Raw genomic sequence first — 19,720 nt, 5'->3', positions numbered from 1 at the left:
CATGTTGGTGGTATTTTCTCCTGCTGCTGTTTGACAAGCTACATGTCACTACGCACAGCTAGAGAGGAGGCACAGAGGACGCTGAGCCATTGGTTTTACAACCTGCCAGTGTCGCTCCCCTTGATCATGAGTGAGGCCTTACACACCTTTTCAGACATGAAAGGTCTGGCAGGAGCTTGGTGACAGCTGCATCCTCTGCCCAAATAACAACTCAGAGCAAGTACTTGGTCTTAAATCCTGTTATTCCTGACAGTTGCTCGGGGAAATTCAGCTTGTGTTCCAATGCAGATCTCATTAGTAAAGTAAAAGTTTGTTCAGATGTGTAATTTGTTTGTGAATAATATTAACAATTGGCACTTTCTGACATTGAAACAGGAAAACTGCCTTTGAAACAATTGACCTTCTCCAGGTGGCAAGTAAATATATGTGCATTAAAAGAAGAAGACTTTATTAATCCCTCACAGGGAACATTTCTTGAGAGAAAAGAAAACAGGATTGATTTGATTTATCTCGAACAAAACGTAATAATAATTAAATGAAACATGAGAATTATGATACTGTATAAACTTAAGCAGTATTAAATTGATAAACAAAAATATTATTGACTTACAAATTATATATAAACAAATGATCTACCTAATTACATATCCGGGGTCTTGATTTATACAAATAACAAAGATGTATCTCCAAAAAAATTATCTGTAAGGCTGTCTTGGTAAGTTAAAAATAGTGTTGTTTTTTTGACTGCTTCACTTCCAGACTGAAGACACACGCAGGCCTGACTTGCCGGAGAGGTGTGAGGCTCTCAGGTGAAACAGCATCCTCTCAATCCTTCATTAGACAAATCACATCAAACTGATAATTGTCGTAGTGAAGACTTTAAAGAGTAATTTCACACACAAGGGAATCTAATTATTGTTCTTTCCATCACATTATCCGTCGATTTAGCCTTATTCACACCCCAGTGATAACGAACCTTCGGGAAGGTCGCATTTTGGCACTTGGGGTTTTCTTTGAACTTTTTTTCGCCTGAGCTGTGAACCCATAAAGCTCCGGAGATCTGCTTCTATATAAAAACTCCTTGCAGAAAAATCTCCTTCACAGAACCTGTCATTCACCCCTGATGTCATCCTCGCTGCACGACTGTCGGGAAGGATATTTCTAACATGGACATGGATGTTGTCACAGCTAAAATGCTGTCTGAGTGGAAGAGCCATGAGGGTGCGTTTGGAGAAGATCATGACTCACTTCAGTCCACTTCCCCGGAGTCCTCCATAGACTCCATGTGCTCTTCCCCGGAGATGTGCTTCTCCAGCGGCAGTCAGGAGATGAAGGACTGCCCTTACGGATTCCCGGAGCGCAGATCCTCTTCCAAAGCGCAGAGGCAGGGCAAGCCCAAGATGTCCACCAAGAGACGCGTGAAGGCCAGCGAGAGGGAGAAGATGCGGATGAGGAGTCTTGCAGAGGCTCTGCACCACCTCCGGGACTACCTGCCGCCGGACTACAGTCAGACAGGCCAACCCCTGACCAAGATACAGACTCTCAAATACACTATTGAATACATCAACAAGCTTTCAGACATTCTGGGCCGCGCGTAACGGACGCAAATTTACTTTTTACGCATAAGGTTTACTCTGACCTGGACATTTAATGGAGTTAGTTTGATATATTCGATGAGTAACACAACATTTTTAAGTGAACTTTAACATTTGATTTAATTAAATTGCTCTCTTGTTCGCCCTTCTCGTGATGTAAATATTGTTTATTGGGCACTTGACCATTACTTTGTATATGAGGCTGCCTTTGTTGGAGTTGTGAATTAAATGTTTGGGAATATAGTTTGCTGATTGTTATATGTGTATATGTTTTCCCCTTGGTATGAAATGTAGCTTTACTGATGAAGGTGTTCTCCTATTAGGCCCACCTTGTTTGTGTATCGTGTGAGCAGAGAACTTAGTGAAACCTCATCATATTTGTTATATGTTGTTGCTGTTTGTGTTAAAGTTTAAGTAGCTTCATAATAGCCTATATTAAAGTTGTGTCTGAAAGCTATATAATAATTAGTCCTGTTTTTTTGTAACTGACGAGTTAAAAATTCTATTATTTTCCTTACTATACAATATATCAGGCCTGTTAATACACTGTTAAACACATCCATTAGATAAACGATGTGTCAATTCCAGGTTGCATACCCAGACAGGTATTTACCCTAACCCATGTGCCAAGAGACTTAATGAACAATGTGAAATAGCACAACATTGGTTCTGATTGATCTATCTTGCATTTGTAATTAACAGCAGGACCTGACCTTGGCATTTAAAATATATAATTGATATTGATAATCAACTTGTTATGAGTTTATAGATACCACATAGATACCACATACTTGATTGTTGACATGTGACCAAAGATTTAACATAGTAGGACTATCTTAAGAAATACTCACTTTTCAGCAAAACGGTGTAACTTATTTAGAAAACGTTTTGAGATTTGTGCATTGGCAAATAATTTATCAAAAAAAAAATATAGTTTTCGGTCACAAATGGGTACAACTACAATAAATAGCCTATGTTTTGAACTTGGCCCAGTTAATGAATTAATTAACTTCAGGTACAATGTGGTACAATTAGAACATACGTCAGCCAATTCCTCCAATCAGAAGGCCGAAATATCCAAAACAGGCTGACTGAGAGCAACAAGTAGCCAATCAGACACCAGTATTCCTCCAAGTGGGCGTGACCATCCTCATAATGTGTTGTTCCCTATGGTTGTTCCTCACAAATAAATCCAACCTGGGATGAAGTAAAGCCTGACGAAGTCGCCATTTCAAAACGCTAAGAGCCACAGAAGCTGCAGGAAATGTCGTAAATGTTTTTATTTTTCTAATATATATATATATATATATATTTTTACTAGCTACTAGGGAAGTTGGTTTAGTTTTTGAATCTACCTCGCCTGCATCACCAACTGAAGTAAGTCCCATCTCTGTGTTTCACCAAAGCGTTTGAAAACCACAGAAACGCCCCTTTTATTTAACGAATAACGTTTAGGTACAATCTTGTTATTCGGCCTTTTTAGTTGTATTTTATTTCTAAGAAAATAGCTGTGAAAATCTGAGATACCTAGTCGAATATTATGTATAACAAATACACAGTTTTGGACACAGTATAGCCTACTGTGTGTCAGGTCGTCTCTGCGTTGTTTATTCCAGGAATTAGACCATGCCCTTTGCGTTATAATTTAAATTTAACCACATGTGTTCGACATTAGCTCATGTCAGCGCTATATAGGCTCACGCCTATATGGCGCTGGCTCCTGTATGCTGCACAGTATTAAGGAGCATTATTAGAGACTTTAAGTGTATGTGTTGAACAGTGCCCCTCTGATTGTCCTAGCTTAAAATGAAACAGCTCTAACCGTCTCTAGGATCAGGATAACAATGTTTCCATGACGCTCGACGTGCCTGTAGCTCTGCAGGCTTATTTACTTAAAAATAACACTGTGATAGAGTACGTGTGTGTGCCAGCCTGCATGACATAGTTTATGTCTCTAAAGCTTATATGAATTAAAGGCAGTTAATTTGAAGGAATAACTGCTCCACAAGTGTCTATATAGATATGTGTAAATAGATTTCCACATAGATATAGTTGAGGATAGAAGGAGGGACTTCCAACCTCATTGAAATAAATTGGACGAACACAATTAAGTACACCACAATTCAACAACACCATAAACAGCTTACAAAATGAAAAACTGAAAGATTGTATAAGCCAGAGTTTGTGAAAAATAATAAATGATCCAAATGTTAATGTTTTTAGACTTGCAAATACTTCTTTGCTCATGGTGACCTCATCATACCTTTTTATAGAGTTGATTTTAGAATAAGTGTATTTTTAGGGAGTATTGTGCACATGTTAAGCTTTTGTTGTTTGCTGGATCTTCAACCAAAGTATTAAACACACAGGTAGAAAAACAAGTAACAGTTTTTCTGGTTTTTTTCTTCTGGGGCGGTTTCTCCTTCAGGGCATATTTTGAAAGTCACTCCTAAAATGCAAATTCCCCAGATATTTTAAGAGGCAGTTTCCCTGCACAGCAACCTCACGCCTTACTGTACCTTTCCCCTATATTTTTAAAAAGTCTAACCCAACTCCACTGTCTAGAAGCCTCACAGATTTTGTATTTTTTTTATACCAGCGATCTGGGCTTTGGGACTATTAATACTTTTCCCGCTATCAGCTTTGACTATGTCCGTGTTTTACCTAAACACTTGTCACCTGCTTCAGTGTGAGGCATGCACAGCGTGTCACACTCGATGATGGAGCAATGCAGGGAATGCAATACAGAGGTTTTTTATTTCCAAGATCTGCTGAGTGAAGTTTTACAGCCTTGTGTCACAATGTAGGAACACATGCCTTAAAGTATTTTTTGTCAGGGAGAAGTCTTACCAAAAATTATCTCATACAACATTGCAAGAGAGCAAAAGGCAGTAAATGGCTATCGCTTTGTAACACACAAGTATAAAACGTGAATTTGCATTTTGAATGTAGAAATCATTTTCTTGTCTATGGAGGAGTTGGATATGCTTTTTTATATATAAGAACGTTTTTATTAAATCTTATAAGAGTGACAGTGTACTGTATATAAATATTGACTTGCATCATTTCAGATGGACGCAAACACAGAAAATGTGACCGAAACTTCAAGGATTTCCAAGGATGAACCTCAGAAAAACACATTTAGGTAAGTCTCGTGTTTCCTCACAGCCTCATACTGTATTTATGGATACATAATGGTGAACTGTTGCATTACATGATTATGAGAAGCTTTCATTTACCTGAATACTTTCTGATTTTGCCCAATTTGCGGTGATCATAGCAAGACTTGCACACTTGTTGCAGGGTGGCAATTTTTTCCTCAAATTTGTTTTAATCTCCTCAGGGGTTGTGGGTTTAGAAGCCGGGGTTGGATGAGTCGAGGCGGCATGCATGGTGGGCGGGGCATGATAAAAGGGTTTGGTCCACCTGGATACGGGAGAGGTCGAGGGAGAGAAGGAGCCATGAACGGATTTGCACCCATGAGGTACAAACATTGAAATATACTAGGTGGTATTCATTCAGAAAGTTGCTTTTTAAGTTGTGTGGTTATAAATGATGTAAGGGAATCACCTTAATCACCCTAGAGATTTGCTGTATAAAAAAATGCCATGTTATGAATAAGTTGCATTTCCTGTTCTTCCCTCTCAGAGGAATGAGGAGGATGCGTCCTTACCCAGACATGAGAGGTCATCGAGGTAGGGATGGACCAATGGGCATGGGCCCTCCTCCTCCCCCCCCTCCCATGCACCTCAGAGGCCCTTTTCCACCCATGCACAGGTAACCGGCTCACGCACAATCACATTCACAGAGTTGCTTGTCTAAGATTAAAGAACAATCCTCCTGATTCTAAAAACTTGTGACCGAAATGTTTAGTTTTTATAGCTAAGGTATAGTAAGTTATATACATTTGAAACATGATTTTTTTTGGAGCAGTCTATCTTACCTTCTGTTGGTTGTCACTCACCTTTGCTCGTGTGTATCCTTAAATCAGGTTTCCTCTGAATGAAAACATACAACGTTTTTTGTTTTGCTGTCTGTAGGCACGGACCCCGTCCCCCCCCTCCTCCAGGTCACCCTGCTTTCAGAGGGCCTCCTCCACACCCTCGAGGCTGCGGCATGCCCCCCCCTGGACCTCCACGCCACTTTCACCCCCGAGGCCCAAGAGGGTAAGAGCTGTTTTAATATTATAACCACGCTTAAGCTTTGTAAGTCTCAGTTCTCTGCACTTTCCTTGAACACTTTTAAGATTCCTCAAAATAACATCCGGTGAGATTTGAGACAAGCCTACACTAGTTATATTCCTTAATTTTGTGATATGCACAAACGGCGAGGGGTTGTATACAATGTACAGTCCTTTCTGTCTGTTTCCTCTTATACCTCACTATAGCTTTCACTTTAGGGTTTACATTATTCTCTCATAATTACAATTCTCAGTTTGTTTAGCAAAAAAATAGAATAGCCCACAAATCTGTTTTACTACAACAATTTTTCAGACAACATTTTTTGCTTAGTTTGTTAATAATGATTACACCCACTGCAACTATTTGAAGCCTTAAATAGTGCACGAAGTACTGTAAATACATGACATTGAAAGGTACACAGTAACAGAGGGGATCACACCCCTGACTGGATTAGTTCAGATGGCTGCTCTTATCAGAGTGTGCCCTTATTGGCCAAAGCCAAGAATCCAATGTGTGATTTCATCCTTTTACACAGCTACCACAATGGACCAGTCTCTCCTCCTCCTCACCACCCACCTGGCAGAGGCCAGAGGTGGCCAGGGCCCCCTGGTGGCCGACGCTTTTAACACAGCCTGCCCTAAAAACAATAACCAAACACTTGTTAATGCAGAAGGGGCCCACAGTGGTGCAGTAAACGCCCCATGATTATGTGTTACACTAAGTTTCTGAGTATCTTCATGACATACTCTGTGGCCAAATGTCTGCATAATGGTGTTGTCTACTGGCAAATAATTTATGTGAAAATTACTAATAACAACATAAAATGCCTCACAATTTTTACAATGTAAAGGCATTGTATTATCTATGTTACAGAAATACTGTTGGTACTGTAGGAAGTATTTGACATTGTCAAGAAAAAGCTAAACAAGTTTGAAACCCCTGTTCTGAAAGGGAAGAAAACATATTGTTCAAGTTCTTTAAATGTGCTGTGGTTCTTGCCTTAAGAAGCTTTCCTGATCCATAATAAAGAATAAAAAAACAGGGTGCAATGCATATTTGAATATGGGGAAAGTTGGGTGAAAAGGAATTAAAGAGTGCACAGCATCCCTCGAGCACCACTGTAAACTAGCTTAGTACAACTTAGACCTCTTAAACCTTACCTATTGTTACATGGAAATAGTTAAGTATTATAACTTTACTAAGCAGTGTTGTGACTTTTGTTTAACACTTCCACAATTTTCAAGTGAACTGACACTTGTCAAGTATTCATGAGTATTTTATTTTATATTGTATATCATTAATGTGCAGCTATTTTGAGTCACCAGTATTGCTGTTTAAACATTCATGTTTGTCTACAGCAAACTATCTTGTAATGACAAAGTGGAAAAGACATTACAAATTAATAGTATATTGAAAATAGATTTCTAGTTTCTAGTTTTTATAAAGACAATTCCGTTAGTATTTGCTTCATTTAAGGACAAGTTACTCTTGACTGTGTTTTTGAAGTGTTTATAAATACTCTCTTAACTGTAATTTACCTAACTTTTGTGAACCTGTGATTGTGTTTTAATGAAAACCGTCAAGACATGACGTAGTCGTGGAAAAACAAATAAAAATAAAAATAAACCCAACTTCTCTATTTTTTGTTTATTCACAAACAAGTCTGAGAGTTGTCATTATACTTTATCTGTATTGTATGGAAATAATGAATTGCAATGTCAAATCTAGAACTGTATACAGTAACAGTATTTCATATTTGAAAGTGAACACTTTATCCATGTTAAGACCACTGCATAAATGCACACTATTATATACATTTAGGATAAGATTGGACGATCAAGAGCCTTTAACGGAACATTCAGCCTGCAGACAGCTGAAGCTTATTGCAGATATTAAAAGGCTAAAAAATGCATCTTTAAATTGCACTTTTAGTAACTTGAAAGATGACATATGTTACCTTATGAATTTCACCGGAGGACTCAGAACCGCTCAACTTGAGTAATGCCACAGTTCCAATTCAGTGGTTGCATGTCTAAAAGGAGGACATCATCTGCAAAGGATAAACACTCTGATATGGACTCTAATATTTGTGTGCTGCTAGGATAATATATTGACAATAATTGTAAATTGATTTAAAATGGATTTGTCTATTTCATTTAATACTCTTATAATGCATAATGTATCCTACACTCCTGTACATTTTAAATACGTTATTAATAAATATAGAAGTTATAGATTAGGTTATAGCAAAAAGAAGATTATCAAATTAATGATTTACTCTAGAATCAGTGATAAACAGACACCATGAGACTAAACATATTTTTTATTTTGTGAATGCATGTAGCTCCATAGTGTACTGCTATTTTAGCTCTACTGAGTGTATACAGATAAAACAAACCCCAGCTGTGAAGCAGAAGCACAATCCTATGAAGACACATTTCTTATTAATACTGCATGTTGCATTTACTGCCAGTGCAACAAAGGACTTTCCATTTTTTGTGAATGAAAGTGTTTTATTTCCGACGCACTCAGAATACCTCGAGAGGTATTCATCAAAGCCAGTCTCTTTCATAAATGTGTCAAAACAAGTGTTGCACTTTCCTCCTGCTCTTTCTTTCTTGTCTTCAGCACTTTTCGTACTTGTTGCTGCCTCTCCAGTCTTTGCATTCCACTCGTTTCTCCCTTTGGTTAATGATAACAGCCTGACTGTTGTTGTCTCCTGAAGGGGGACACACAGTACAGTTTACCTCCCAGGCCACAGGATCCCAGACCCTCCCTCACATCCGCCCCCCCCCCGAGTCACCGAGTTCGGGAACTTGAAAAGGTGAGTCTCCTCTTGTGTCTTTATCTCTAATCCCCTTGCTCTGATGCCTGGAGATTGTCTTTCAGGAGGGAAGTTGAAACCACTGTGCAACAGTAACAAACTCGGCGGGACCGTGAGGAATATTGAATAAAGATTGTGGTATTTCATTTTTTAATAAATGAATACAAACAATACATTTTGGATTTACCAACTTACATGTAAGTATATCTGTACCGTGAAATGTTAACAAGAACAGGCAGTAAGCACACCTTCAGGTAATGTATGGAGACTACAAGTATAATAGCCATCTATCTCAGGATAAGTAAGCCATGTAGTATTTATTACTGTTAAGCAGAAGATACATATTAAATTGTCATTTACTTTTATTTGTTACCACTGAACAGGTCTCTCTTGAAAATGAGACCTTGTGTCTCAATGATATTTTACACCTGTATAAATAAAGGCTAAACAAAATGTGTGTTGCCCCGAAATATCTTTGTAAACCAATAATTCAATAAAAGCAAAAAGAAATGTATTGTGTGCTGGTCTTGTGTCCTACAGAATATGTGTTCGTCATACAGAATTAGAAACCACTGCATCATCTACAATTTGACAAACAATGTTATATTAATGCAGAAGTCCTATTATAAACTAATTCCTTTTTAAATAACTGCACATAAGTCTGTTAAATAATGTATTTATTGAAAAAACATAAGTAATTCCACACTGTTTTGCAACAGAACAACAATGAAAACACAACTGACAGTAGATAATGACTGTTGCATGTTGACGTAATGAATGCCAGTTCTGGTGTTAAACTCTATATTGAGGATATTGCTGAAAACGTTATGCTGAGCAGTTTTAAGAATCCATGAAAACCACACGTTAATATTGCAGTTGTTAACATTAAATTCTGAGAAAACATCCAGTAATTCAATCAACGTTTTCACTGGCTGGGCTTGTCATCAACGGGTTGTTCCTCCCACATGGGTTCTTTGATGTGATCTGGAACCTTCTCCATGGCTGTCTGATAACAACAGCAAAGGGAAAAAACACATGAATTCAGGCTGTTTGAATGCAGCATTAGATTGAGCAGGTAGGATAGTTGCTTACCTTTGTCACCTCCATGGCTACACCTTCAGGGAGGTTCCTCTGGATGTATTCAAGGTAAACCTGTGCTGTGCAGCCAGTTATATGAGACAGCTACAAAACAAGAGAAGGGACATCTTAGATATAAAGAAAAACACAAGTCCACAGAAATAATAAATTGAAGCAGTAATTGTTAAAAATAATTAACCGTATTTAAGGCTTTGGCCATCACAACCCTCAGTGAAGTTCCTGCCCTGATCACAAACTATTTTGAAGTTTTAATAACCATCGACTAATTGAATAAAACAAACATAATTAGCCCTGTTCAGGATCATCACCTCGATGCACCGGTAGTGCGTCCTCATCTCATACTGGACTCTGTGATTTTTGAAGATGTGAATCGACTTCAGGAGCGTCAATCTCTCCATGTCCTTGGGAGGTTCGTAACTGTGGCAGAAGAACAAAAGTTCATCAAAAAAGGTCTTCAGTAAAGATTTTAGTAGCTTAAAAAAAGGTATCGGGAGGCTACTCACACTTTGTTTTGGGTGATGCCCAGCTCATTGGCTGCCATGGTGGCGAATATCTCATAGCTGTCCAACACGGCTCTGTCATGACCTTTGACCAGCACCGACACCCTCTGAAACAGTGAGTCAGGCTCTTCTGTGACAGTGATCTGCAGGGAAACAAATGAAAACACAATAAATGCATATGATCTGTCTTTTTTGTATTATTTCAACCTTGAGCAGTTTAAAAAAAACAGTCTAAGATGATTGCATTTTTACTGATAACTCACTGGTGAAGGTGTTGATGGAAGCACTGTAGCTGTGTGGAAGGAAGTGCTGGGTGCTAATGGTAGAAGAGACCTGCAGCAACAAAACAGTAATTCACATTTAACACGTCCTACCACATTCAAGTAGATAATGCAGGTCTAGAACATACATAATGTTATTTAAAAAATCTGATAGTGATGTGGATCAAAACATTTGCACATAAGGAAATTATTCAGATATTCAAAAGATTGAAAACTTAAATGTCACTGTAAACATAGCAATAAAACAGATAACAGGGCAGGGGGGTCTTGTAATGCCTAGTTGGTGTACTTTGCAGACAACAGCTCTAATGCGAGGTCCAGGTTTATTGCAGTTAATAATAAACTGCGTAGACAACAAACGAGTGAAGAAGTGAAATTGCAGCTTACCTTATTTTATAGCATTTTATGTGAGGTGAACAGGCACCCAAAGCTCTCGGTCCCTGTAAATACACTTACATTAGTAAACATCTAGAAATGACATTTACTGTACAACCGACCCACCATGCTACAACGGCTGTCAGGGACCAAACTGTGAGATGTAATAGCTCCTTCTCAAACAGATGTTAGTTCATTGTTCGTAGGTGTTGTACAAATAGAAATATATTCGTTTCTTACCAAATGTGAGACTCTGCTAAGAACTCTTCCAAGAGAAATAATTCTCGTCTGAGAGCCATGGGAGCAGCCATGTTTTTGGAGAAGGTGGAACAGAAGGGAAACTAGCTCTCCCCCGTGCTGCCCTCCTGTGTTCCGGAGTGGGATCTGTGACAATGTTCACATATAAATACCGTTTTTATAGTCTTACAAATTCCATTGCAGGGTGTCTAGAGAAATGTATATACTGATTTAAACATTTGCTAGCTTGGATATTGTACTTCCAAAAACCACAGCAGACTAACAAATTGAAATGTATCATATCACATTCCAAAAAAGAAGTCAAAAAGAAAAAAAGTCCATCATTTTCAATATTAAAACCTTAAATTATGTTTATGATTGAAAGGAAATAATTTGGCTATTAACTTGAAAGAAGATATGATGGACATGTATAATTTACCATAGGCAGGTAGCAAGGAAATGAAAACAATCAGATACACCAAAACTAAATTCATTATTGTCTACACTAGAACATATCACCTTGCAATCAATTATTAAAACAAATGTTCTACATGAAATTACCCAACTGTTTAAATGGGAAATTGCTTCATTTTAAGCATTACTATTGTCGTTGTTTGCAACAATACGTGATAATAAGCCATTGCTTCAGAAATAATACTTGTTAAACACATTTGTAGACAGGTTTTAACTGATCAATGCTACCTAAATTATTTATATAGCTTTACAACCATGTCCATTATTCTTTCATCCTGATATTTAAGATTACATTAAAGTTAGACAACTCCAGTTGTTGATGAGAACTCTGATGATCTAATTGGTCTAAATCACGTTCCTGTCACGTGACCCAGCTGTCGGGCCCTGCCAGTGTACAGTAGCGGCTGCAGGCAGAGGAAGAAGCGGCAGCAACAGAGGTAAGCACTCCACTGGTTATTGAGGTTCTCCGGCTTAGTTGACGGCAGGTCTGACATTACTTTTCGGTTGTGCCCACTGCGACACTGACATGCTTGTATCATTAAAAACGACGTGCTAACATTGAAAACAACGTTGGCATAAACACTCGGCTAACGTGCTAGCCGTAGCCAGTTAGCGACGAGTTGCCAGCGGCGGATGGACAGAGCCAGTCTCCGCTGATGGTGGTTCAGGTTCAGCTAGCTAGCTGCTCGGTTAGCCTCTTAGCTATCACTGTCTGGCTGTTCTTTGTGGAGGAGACAACAACACAGGCTGCTGCATTCGCGAGCATCTCGGCTGGCTAGATCAGCGTCACTGCACAAAGAAGGTACATTAAAACGGAGGAGATGAATTCCGCTGCTGACATGTTTTGATCCGTGAAAGCCCACACATCCCTCTGTTTGGATCCACCAACACCCAGGATCTAGCTATCTGTAGCTAGCAGGCAGCTCTCGGCGATGGGTGTTTGGCTTGTTTTGGCATCATTTCACGGGCTTCACCATTAACGTTGTTTTTAATGTCAGTTACTAACGATAGTATCTATGGATATGTCATCAACGTTAGGCTACACCTAACTGGCAACTGTATATCTTTTGATGGAGGAAAATGTCCCTCTGTCACATCACCTGTCTATAATCCAGTGTTCGTTTTATGTGTGTATGCTATTATTTCTAACTCTGAGAATGTACCTAATTCAAATATCGATTATAGTCTGGCTGGCACACCAGATGTCCATTGGGTTTCATTTTACTGTCAGATGAGAGTCATGAGCATCGTGAATCGAGACGCCCATTCCTCTGTCGGATCTTGTTAGATTGCTATTAAAATCACTGTCTAATTTAGTTTTCTCCCCCTCTTTTATGACATTGTTTTCGTGTTTAATTGTGGCTTTAGTACATCAGTGTAACTCGTCGAGTATAACAGCTAAAGCTAAAATTATACACGATTATCCTGAATTATTCACCAATCAGTTAAATATTCTTCCGCTACGGTGAATAGTCAACTAAATTGATAAGTAACGGTAAGTGAGAGGTAATTTTAGCCTAGCGCATTAATATTTAAATTACGGCTGTGGGAGTCAGGTGATTGCTTCCAATGATTACACTGTTGCACCGTCGACTTGTACGCTTTATTTAAATAAAAAACAGCAATACAAAATATAACACTTGTTTATTTGGTAGCGACATTGTCTGTATGATAATGACATCCTTTTTTTTTAGTTTCCAGCAGTCCTCCATGGGATCCCCGAGGCGGGTTGAAAAGGCAGATTGGCTGACGTGATGACGTTCCCGGGAGAAGCGGCTCTCCTGAGGGCTGACAGCTGATGGAGTCCCCGCTCCTCCTCTCGCACACGGCCGGGGTCGTATGAGGAGGACACGGAGCCCTGAAATGACACACTGAATTGGACAGAAACGTTAATAACATCAACTGGGAGAAGCGCTGGGACGTGTTGAGGGGAATGGGTGCATCTCCTGCTGATGAGTTTACAAGACAACGATATTTTTTGGATGTTTGTTTTTGATTAGCTGACATTCAGTGGAATTTCAAATAAGTTTCCGGTACTGTCATCTTATGCCTTGTCATTGAAACATCATCAACAAGGTAGCTCACTGATCTAACACATCACAATGACTTGAATGAGTGCCTTTTGCAGCCCATGATATCTTTAACCCAGCATCGCTAAAGTCCACAGTTTTGTGACCTCATTTATACTTTTAGGGAAGTGTTCACTGGTCACCTCTTAATCAGTATTGCAAATCACCGAGATAGCCGAGAGAAAGCGCACGTATTATGCACCGTTGTCGCTGTCTCACATCCAACACCGAACCAGTAACCTCAGGGGAGGAGAGGCGCTCATAACGGTACCGACCCCACCCGAAAACCTCCCTCTGGGTATTCTTTTTTCAAATATCCACGGGGTAGAATACAGCTGCTGGCATGTTCGCCGCCGTAGAGCATGGCCCGGTCCTCTGCAGCGACTCCAACATCCTGTGCCTGTCCTGGAAGGGCCGGGTGCCGAAGAGCGAGAAGGAGAAGCCGGTGTGCAGGAAGCGTTACTACGAGGAGGGCTGGCTCGCTACCGGGAACGGTCGAGGAGTGGTCGGGGTCACGTTTACGTCCAGCCACTGCAGACGGGACCGGCCCACCCCGCAGAGAGTCAACTTCAACCTCAGAGGACACAACAGCGAGGTAAGACACCGTAAATGCATATTAGGTTATTCCTACTAAATTGAACTTACTGATATTTGAATTGAAAAGGTATAAAAACAACACATATTGTTTCAAGGATTGTAGAGTTACAAAGTGGCCCTCTGACAATAATTATTTCAATATATACCTCACTATCAAGTTATTTCATCTCAATGATGCTCTTGAGTGTGATGATCTTATTGTGTTTACAGGAAAATATACACAGATCTAATAAAATATATTATAGCACATACTAAAAAATACCCTTAAAAAATATCTTGTATACCATGATGTCGCACTTGAGTAATAAGTAACTTAACACATCCGCCCTTCTTCTAATTAAAAGTGTCCTCTACACTTTTTAAAGACTACTTCAGCATCTCCCTATTTATGCATTTTGGTCATTGTTCCCTTTTCCCAGCTGCAGAGTCAGGTGCAGAAGAATGTCCTTAAAGTTACTGTTCTTTTGTGCTTATTGAGGGCATGTTTGGCAACAAGTGTACAGTATAATCTAGCACAAAGATGGTGCACTTTAGTTGAAGAGTGACTCACCCTGTCTGTGCCATGGCATGCTGAGAGTTTCAAGTCTTATCACAACAGATGATTTAACAGTTTACAACGATGGAGTAATCTGGGAAATTGTGTAGTGTTTGATTGGAAGTAAGACCTTCCTGCTCTCAGTGGCTCTCTGTTTGGCATCACTTGATCTACCCGCTGCTTTTAGTCACAACATTACCATGCTCAACCCTCTGGCATTGCTCTTATCTCTCATCATGGTAATACCCTTCCAAAGTTTCCTAACACTAGTGCACTCAGGCCATTTATTGTCATTGGAAAGATCACTTGATGTAGAGTTCTTTTGCCCGACATGTATTTGAATATTCCTGTCATTATATAGCAGTGCTGGCACAAGTGGAGACTGCACACAGGTTGCGTATTCTCGTTTAGTGGGTGGAGCAGTTGGTCAGATGGAGCAAGGTGCTGTGTCAGCATTCCATAAGGCAGCTGAAGGGAGAGTGGATGAATCCCCACAGAGAGTGACTGAAGCGCAGCAGAAATGTCATTTAACTCTGCCCACTTGAATGTGGTCCAAGTACTGACATTTTCCTTTTGTTATTTTGGTGCATGCAGTGTGGAGGACATGACACCTACATCATTTAAATTGACCCACTTTGTTGTTATGTGTATTTGACTTTATCCACCTATTGGGGCTGATTCAAATGAATGATGACACAATATATTTTGTGTATTAAAGTTATAGATGACGCGTTGCTGACAGAATTATGGATATTGCTGTTTAAATGCAGCTATACTGCAATAATACTGAAAACAAGGACAAATTGGAGCTGCTTGTGCATTTTTTCTTTTCTTTAATTAAGACCTTTTTATAATTTCCCTCTTATTCATTCAACCAAGTCCTAGAAAAGCAAATATCAGAATGTTTTGTATTTTTTGCATCCATCAAGATGCTTTTACAGTGGCTTTAAACACAGATGCAACTGGGAGAGAAAAGCACATTCCAACACCTCCCTTTAACCTCATACTGAAAGAAGTAATGCCCTTTCTACCTCCACTCTAGATTTGATGTAAAGCAATCAATAAATGCTTTAGGAATTGCGAAATCCACCACTTGTCCACCCTATGCATAATTTGGAGTTTCTGACAGTGGTGGAAATCACACTGCCTAATGCATTTTGTGGAGTTATGACAGATCGGTTCACTCACCCACATTATTTTCTATTCCAGTTCTGATGAGGAGAGGACAGATTGCTGTGTCCAATTAACAGTCCAACAACAAGGACGTTAACCCCTAGAAATGAATACATTTATATTTTGTTAGTCCTGTCTAGGTATTAAAAATTAGTTTTTAGATTAAAGCGCTATGTCATACATTTGAATAACCTTTCCCTGTATGTTAAAGTGGCCCACTCTTCAGACACGTCACATGCCATCCCTGTCCTTTAAACGTCAGCCCTGTCTTTGAACATTTGTCGTCGTTGGTGACGACGAGTGTCACGTAAATTGGCTAAAAACATGTTATGAATGACTGCACCGACAACAATGCAACATGAACTCATCCTTTAGGATTTTGGTCCTGCCAAGATCGATACTCACGCCAGCATCCTTAAGTTGATCCATTGTTCCTGTTGACGTATCAGACCTGTGATCATTCTAATGTAATCGAGCTTCTGAACAGACGTGTCTTTTGGACATGGCCCAAAACGGGCAGTGTGGTAAAGAACAGGGAAGATTTTGAGCTGTAGGACATCTGTTAGGAGTGTTTGACTCTCACATAGTTTCACCATTGTTTGCCACACATCAGAGGCTCTGATTGGTTCTCTTTCTGGGGAAATGGCCTTTCCCAAGACCCACATAATACTTATTGGAGTCACCCGATTAAGGTTAAGATGCAGGCTTTAGATTGATCAAACCAGTATGTATACATTCATTTAAAGTGGCCCCTTGTAGAGAGTTATTTGATTGGTCTTGTAGGTGTTTTGTTATTGGCCGATTGAAACATGCCCTCTGATTGATCCAATACCTTTCAAATACTAACTCATCTGCTCCAGTGTTAAGACGAGGACAGACAGGGAGAGGACTGTAATACTGTAAGGTGTACTGCCTCTCCCTGGGGAAAAGGGTTTGATTTGCACTTCGGTCACCCTTTATCCTCAAGATAAAACACAGCTTGTGTTGTGGTCAATTTCAGCTGTTTTCCTGCTGTTTTTCCTATTCTGGAGGCTCTAATGATCTTCTTCAGATAATGAGAAGGCCTGTTGTAAATCTCTGATGTAGGTTTACAGACGTCACATGCCTCTTCAGCTAGGTTGAGAGAGATAATTACAAGGTAACAGCTTCAAAGGGATGAAGGTGTGTGTGGTGCCAATGCTCCTTTTGTTGTCTCCCACCGCCATCTTTTCACAATGGGCGTCATGAGAAAGCTACTTTGTATCCAATGTTTTTTGTTTTTCATTGAGCTTGGTTGCTTAGCAGAAATGCTCAGGCACTCTTTACGCTTTCACTTCAGCATATTGTGTTATGATATAATAAACGTACACACATTATTTTGAGTGATGCCACAGTCAGTAACATTTTCCACCGCTTAGTAAAAAATAATGAAGACTTTTGAAATCTTCATCCCTATATCTTGGAGCCAAATGTAAGGTCTTCTAATAGCTATCGTTTTTTGACCAGCCATCCCAACCCCACCAACATTCAGAGGACAATGATGTAAAACAGAGGAAATGTACGTTGGAATAACCAGTTAATATTTGTGATTTAGCTTGGAAATTTGACTGAAGCCATTTATGTAAAGCGTCTTTGAGCATTAGGAAAAGCGCTATAAAAATCCAATGTTTTATTATTATTATTGTTAATTTGAGTTATCAAACGGGTTGATTAGTTTTCTGTTGATCAATTAATCAACTAATATGTTCCCTTTTTCTGGAAGAGAGTTTTTTTCAACATTATGGCTGCTACCAAAGTATACAACTTAAAATAAACCAACAAGACAAAGTATAAAAAGGTTATTAAAAGAACATTTGTCCTTAAATGACCTGATGCTATTTTTATAAACCGATACTAACCTCAAGCAGCAGGCACATCAGTTGCATTACATTTAGAACAAAACATGAAAAATAGATGAAAGCAACACGTTTTGCATCTTTCTATGTGTCTATACTTCTGAAGCTGCACTGTAATCCCTCTGGGACATGCATCAGAATAGATCAGCGCGTTTTATACGTTAGTATTGCACTCCGATGCTGAACAGACTGAGCAGATACTCACTGGGAGTCCAATCATTCACCACGAGAGATGAACATCAGAGACAGGCTTGACAATGACTGTCAGCATGTTGACGAGGAGATGTTGGGCGCAACTCAGAGTTTGGGAGAATCGTCCGTCAGAATCCTGTCAACTGCTAGCTGTGCCCTTTGTCTACGGTACAATCATACATGCTTTAAGTACTTTTATTTCCAGTGAAAATATCCACAATACTGTCCATTGTAGATTCAGGTTGGTCTAGTCTGTGTCTTATTTATTTAAGATCCTTCCCATTGCTGCAACATCATTGGCATTCAGGTGCATCTTTGTTAAAGTTTAAGTTCCTTTGCTGCATTAAACAGTCGGTGCTCCAAGTTAGAAAGTAAGTGCAATTTACATTTCTCAAGCATGTACGCTGAGAGAGAAAGTAGAACATTAAGCGAGAATCTCAAGGGAAGATGTTGTGACTTTCGTTGCTAAAAATATGCATCCTTTTAAAGTCCTCAGCACAATGTCATTCTGTTTATGATTTTTTGCAACTGAAACTGCTTTAAAGTTATGTATGGAAAGATTTGTTTGACTACTGAAGTTAAAAACATGCATTCATACACACCTCGCTACCATTTCCATGAGTCCGATGGGTGGGTTATTCCCCCGAGGCAGAAGTCCTTTGAGGCCTGATCCAGGCTCTTCGCTAGAGCAGGTGTCTAAGGACCTAATCCAAAAGAGAAGAGAGACCCAAGGGCACGTACTCATGTTTACCACTTCACCATGTAGGTTCAACTCACACTGGGACTTATTTGATCTGTTGTGCAGTGTGACATTTTCATGCATTAAAATTGTCATAAATAAATGAGTTGATATCTCTCGTACTGTAGATCGCACGTGCAAAATTCCGCACTGATTTGGGAGCTGTACTGTTCTTTTTAAATGGTGAAGATGATGACTTATGTGGTGCAGAGCAACTAACTCGTCTGTTCAGACATAACGGGGACCATAATAATACATTGCTAGACAGGGACAATGCAGCTTCATTTTTCCTGCAATAAGGCCGAAAGTTTTGTAGCAGGATAGTTGTAAGAAAGTCATCACTTCTAATGGGGTTACTGCGGCCTCAGAGTTTTGTGTCATTCACCTCTGCTTCCATCTCCACCTGCTTCATTTTCTAATGAGTTCCACCACAGCTCTCCATCCTCCTATCATGTTCTTCTCTGCCTTTACACATCTTCCTTAAAGCACTTCTCTTTCCTGACCTCTTGACCTGCTGTGATTGAAGAGCGACGACCCATTCACCGCATTCAAATGATCTCACCAAAAGTGCTTAGTGGAAATGGCATTAGTGTGCCGCTAATCCATTCTTGAAGAGGGCATGTTGCACAACACTCTGGCTCCTCTGCTTCCTCAAATCCAGGTGTACTTGTCTCTCTGCCAGAAGTGTTTCAAGGGAGACAGTGTGGTTTGTGCAGTGCAAGTTGTTTCTGCAATAAGCGATGTTTGTAGTCAGAAAAGACAAACTTATCTGCTCACTTTGTTTTAGTGTTGCTATTTGCAGTATTAAAGCTCCTCATTTCAGCCTAAGCAGCAAACATCTATGAAAACAACAAATAGAAATATAAGTACCAGATTGCCTTTCTTGTACATGTATTTTCGTGTGCTACTTTATGTTTGCTGTTTGAGAGTTTCAGTATTTGCCTAACACGCTCCGACACAATTCTGTACTCGTCAG

The 19,720-nt window shown here is 39.5% G+C and overlaps 4 protein-coding genes across 5 annotated transcripts in view; 3 read left to right on the top strand and 1 right to left on the bottom strand.

Moving 5' to 3' along the window:
• The first annotated feature begins 102 nt into the window (after positions 1-102).
• On the top strand, positions 103-2,057 carry msgn1 (mesogenin 1). The gene has a single exon (XM_034230992.1). The coding sequence runs from the start codon at positions 1,167-1,169 to the stop codon at positions 1,596-1,598; it is 432 nt and encodes a 143-aa protein (XP_034086883.1). The 5' UTR covers positions 103-1,166; the 3' UTR covers positions 1,599-2,057.
• Positions 2,058-2,795: 738 nt separating this feature from the next.
• si:ch211-51e12.7 (uncharacterized protein LOC336335 homolog) lies at positions 2,796-9,119 on the top strand. 2 transcript variants are annotated; one of them, XM_034230967.1, is made up of 6 exons: positions 2,796-2,972; positions 4,667-4,740; positions 4,939-5,079; positions 5,244-5,372; positions 5,636-5,761; positions 8,502-9,119. In XM_034230967.1, the coding sequence occupies exons 2-6, from the start codon at positions 4,667-4,669 to the stop codon at positions 8,602-8,604; spliced, it is 573 nt and encodes a 190-aa protein (XP_034086858.1). In that variant the 5' UTR covers positions 2,796-2,972; the 3' UTR covers positions 8,605-9,119. The 2 variants fall into 2 exon arrangements, with proteins under 2 accessions (XP_034086858.1, XP_034086869.1); XM_034230978.1 differs by lacking the exon at positions 8,502-9,119 and adding an exon at positions 6,312-7,407.
• A 141-nt stretch (positions 9,120-9,260) lies between these two features.
• Positions 9,261-11,180, bottom strand: mrps10 (mitochondrial ribosomal protein S10). Its single transcript, XM_034231570.1, is given in 8 exon segments — positions 9,261-9,606; positions 9,693-9,782; positions 10,007-10,115; positions 10,202-10,341; positions 10,462-10,531; positions 10,867-10,919; positions 11,095-11,129; positions 11,132-11,180. Coding segments are annotated over 8 exon segments (612 nt in total). The 5' UTR covers positions 11,166-11,180; the 3' UTR covers positions 9,261-9,525.
• A 752-nt stretch (positions 11,181-11,932) lies between these two features.
• The window catches only part of tulp4a (TUB like protein 4a), a 29,411-nt gene continuing 21,623 nt past the window's right edge, over positions 11,933-19,720 (top strand). The window contains 2 exon segments of the mRNA XM_034230921.1: positions 11,933-12,002; positions 13,260-14,229. Of these exon segments, the coding sequence (XP_034086812.1) occupies positions 13,978-14,229 (252 nt within the window). The 5' untranslated portion in view covers positions 11,933-12,002; positions 13,260-13,977.

Source organism: Gymnodraco acuticeps, unplaced genomic scaffold (assembly GCF_902827175.1).
Source record: "Gymnodraco acuticeps unplaced genomic scaffold, fGymAcu1.1, whole genome shotgun sequence".
NCBI classification, from domain to species: Eukaryota; Metazoa; Chordata; class Actinopteri; order Perciformes; family Bathydraconidae; genus Gymnodraco; species Gymnodraco acuticeps.
Note: the sequence above shows the minus strand (reverse complement) of the source record. Positions and strands in the feature narration are given on the sequence as shown.

What these genes read in the sequence shown, in the direction of transcription:
- si:ch211-51e12.7 (XM_034230967.1), top strand. Translation starts at nt 4,667, where the DNA reads ATGGACGCAAACACAGAAAATGTGACCGAAACTTCAAGGATTTCCAAG. An exon ending in AACGGATTTGCACCCATGAG is followed by an intron (nt 5,080 to 5,243) that starts GTACAAACATTG and finishes CTTCCCTCTCAG; the next exon opens with AGGAATGAGGAGGATGCGTC. An exon ending in CACCCCCGAGGCCCAAGAGG is followed by an intron (nt 5,762 to 8,501) that starts GTAAGAGCTGTT and finishes TGTCTCCTGAAG; the next exon opens with GGGGACACACAGTACAGTTT.
- msgn1 (XM_034230992.1), top strand. Translation starts at nt 1,167, where the DNA reads ATGGACATGGATGTTGTCACAGCTAAAATGCTGTCTGAGTGGAAGAGC.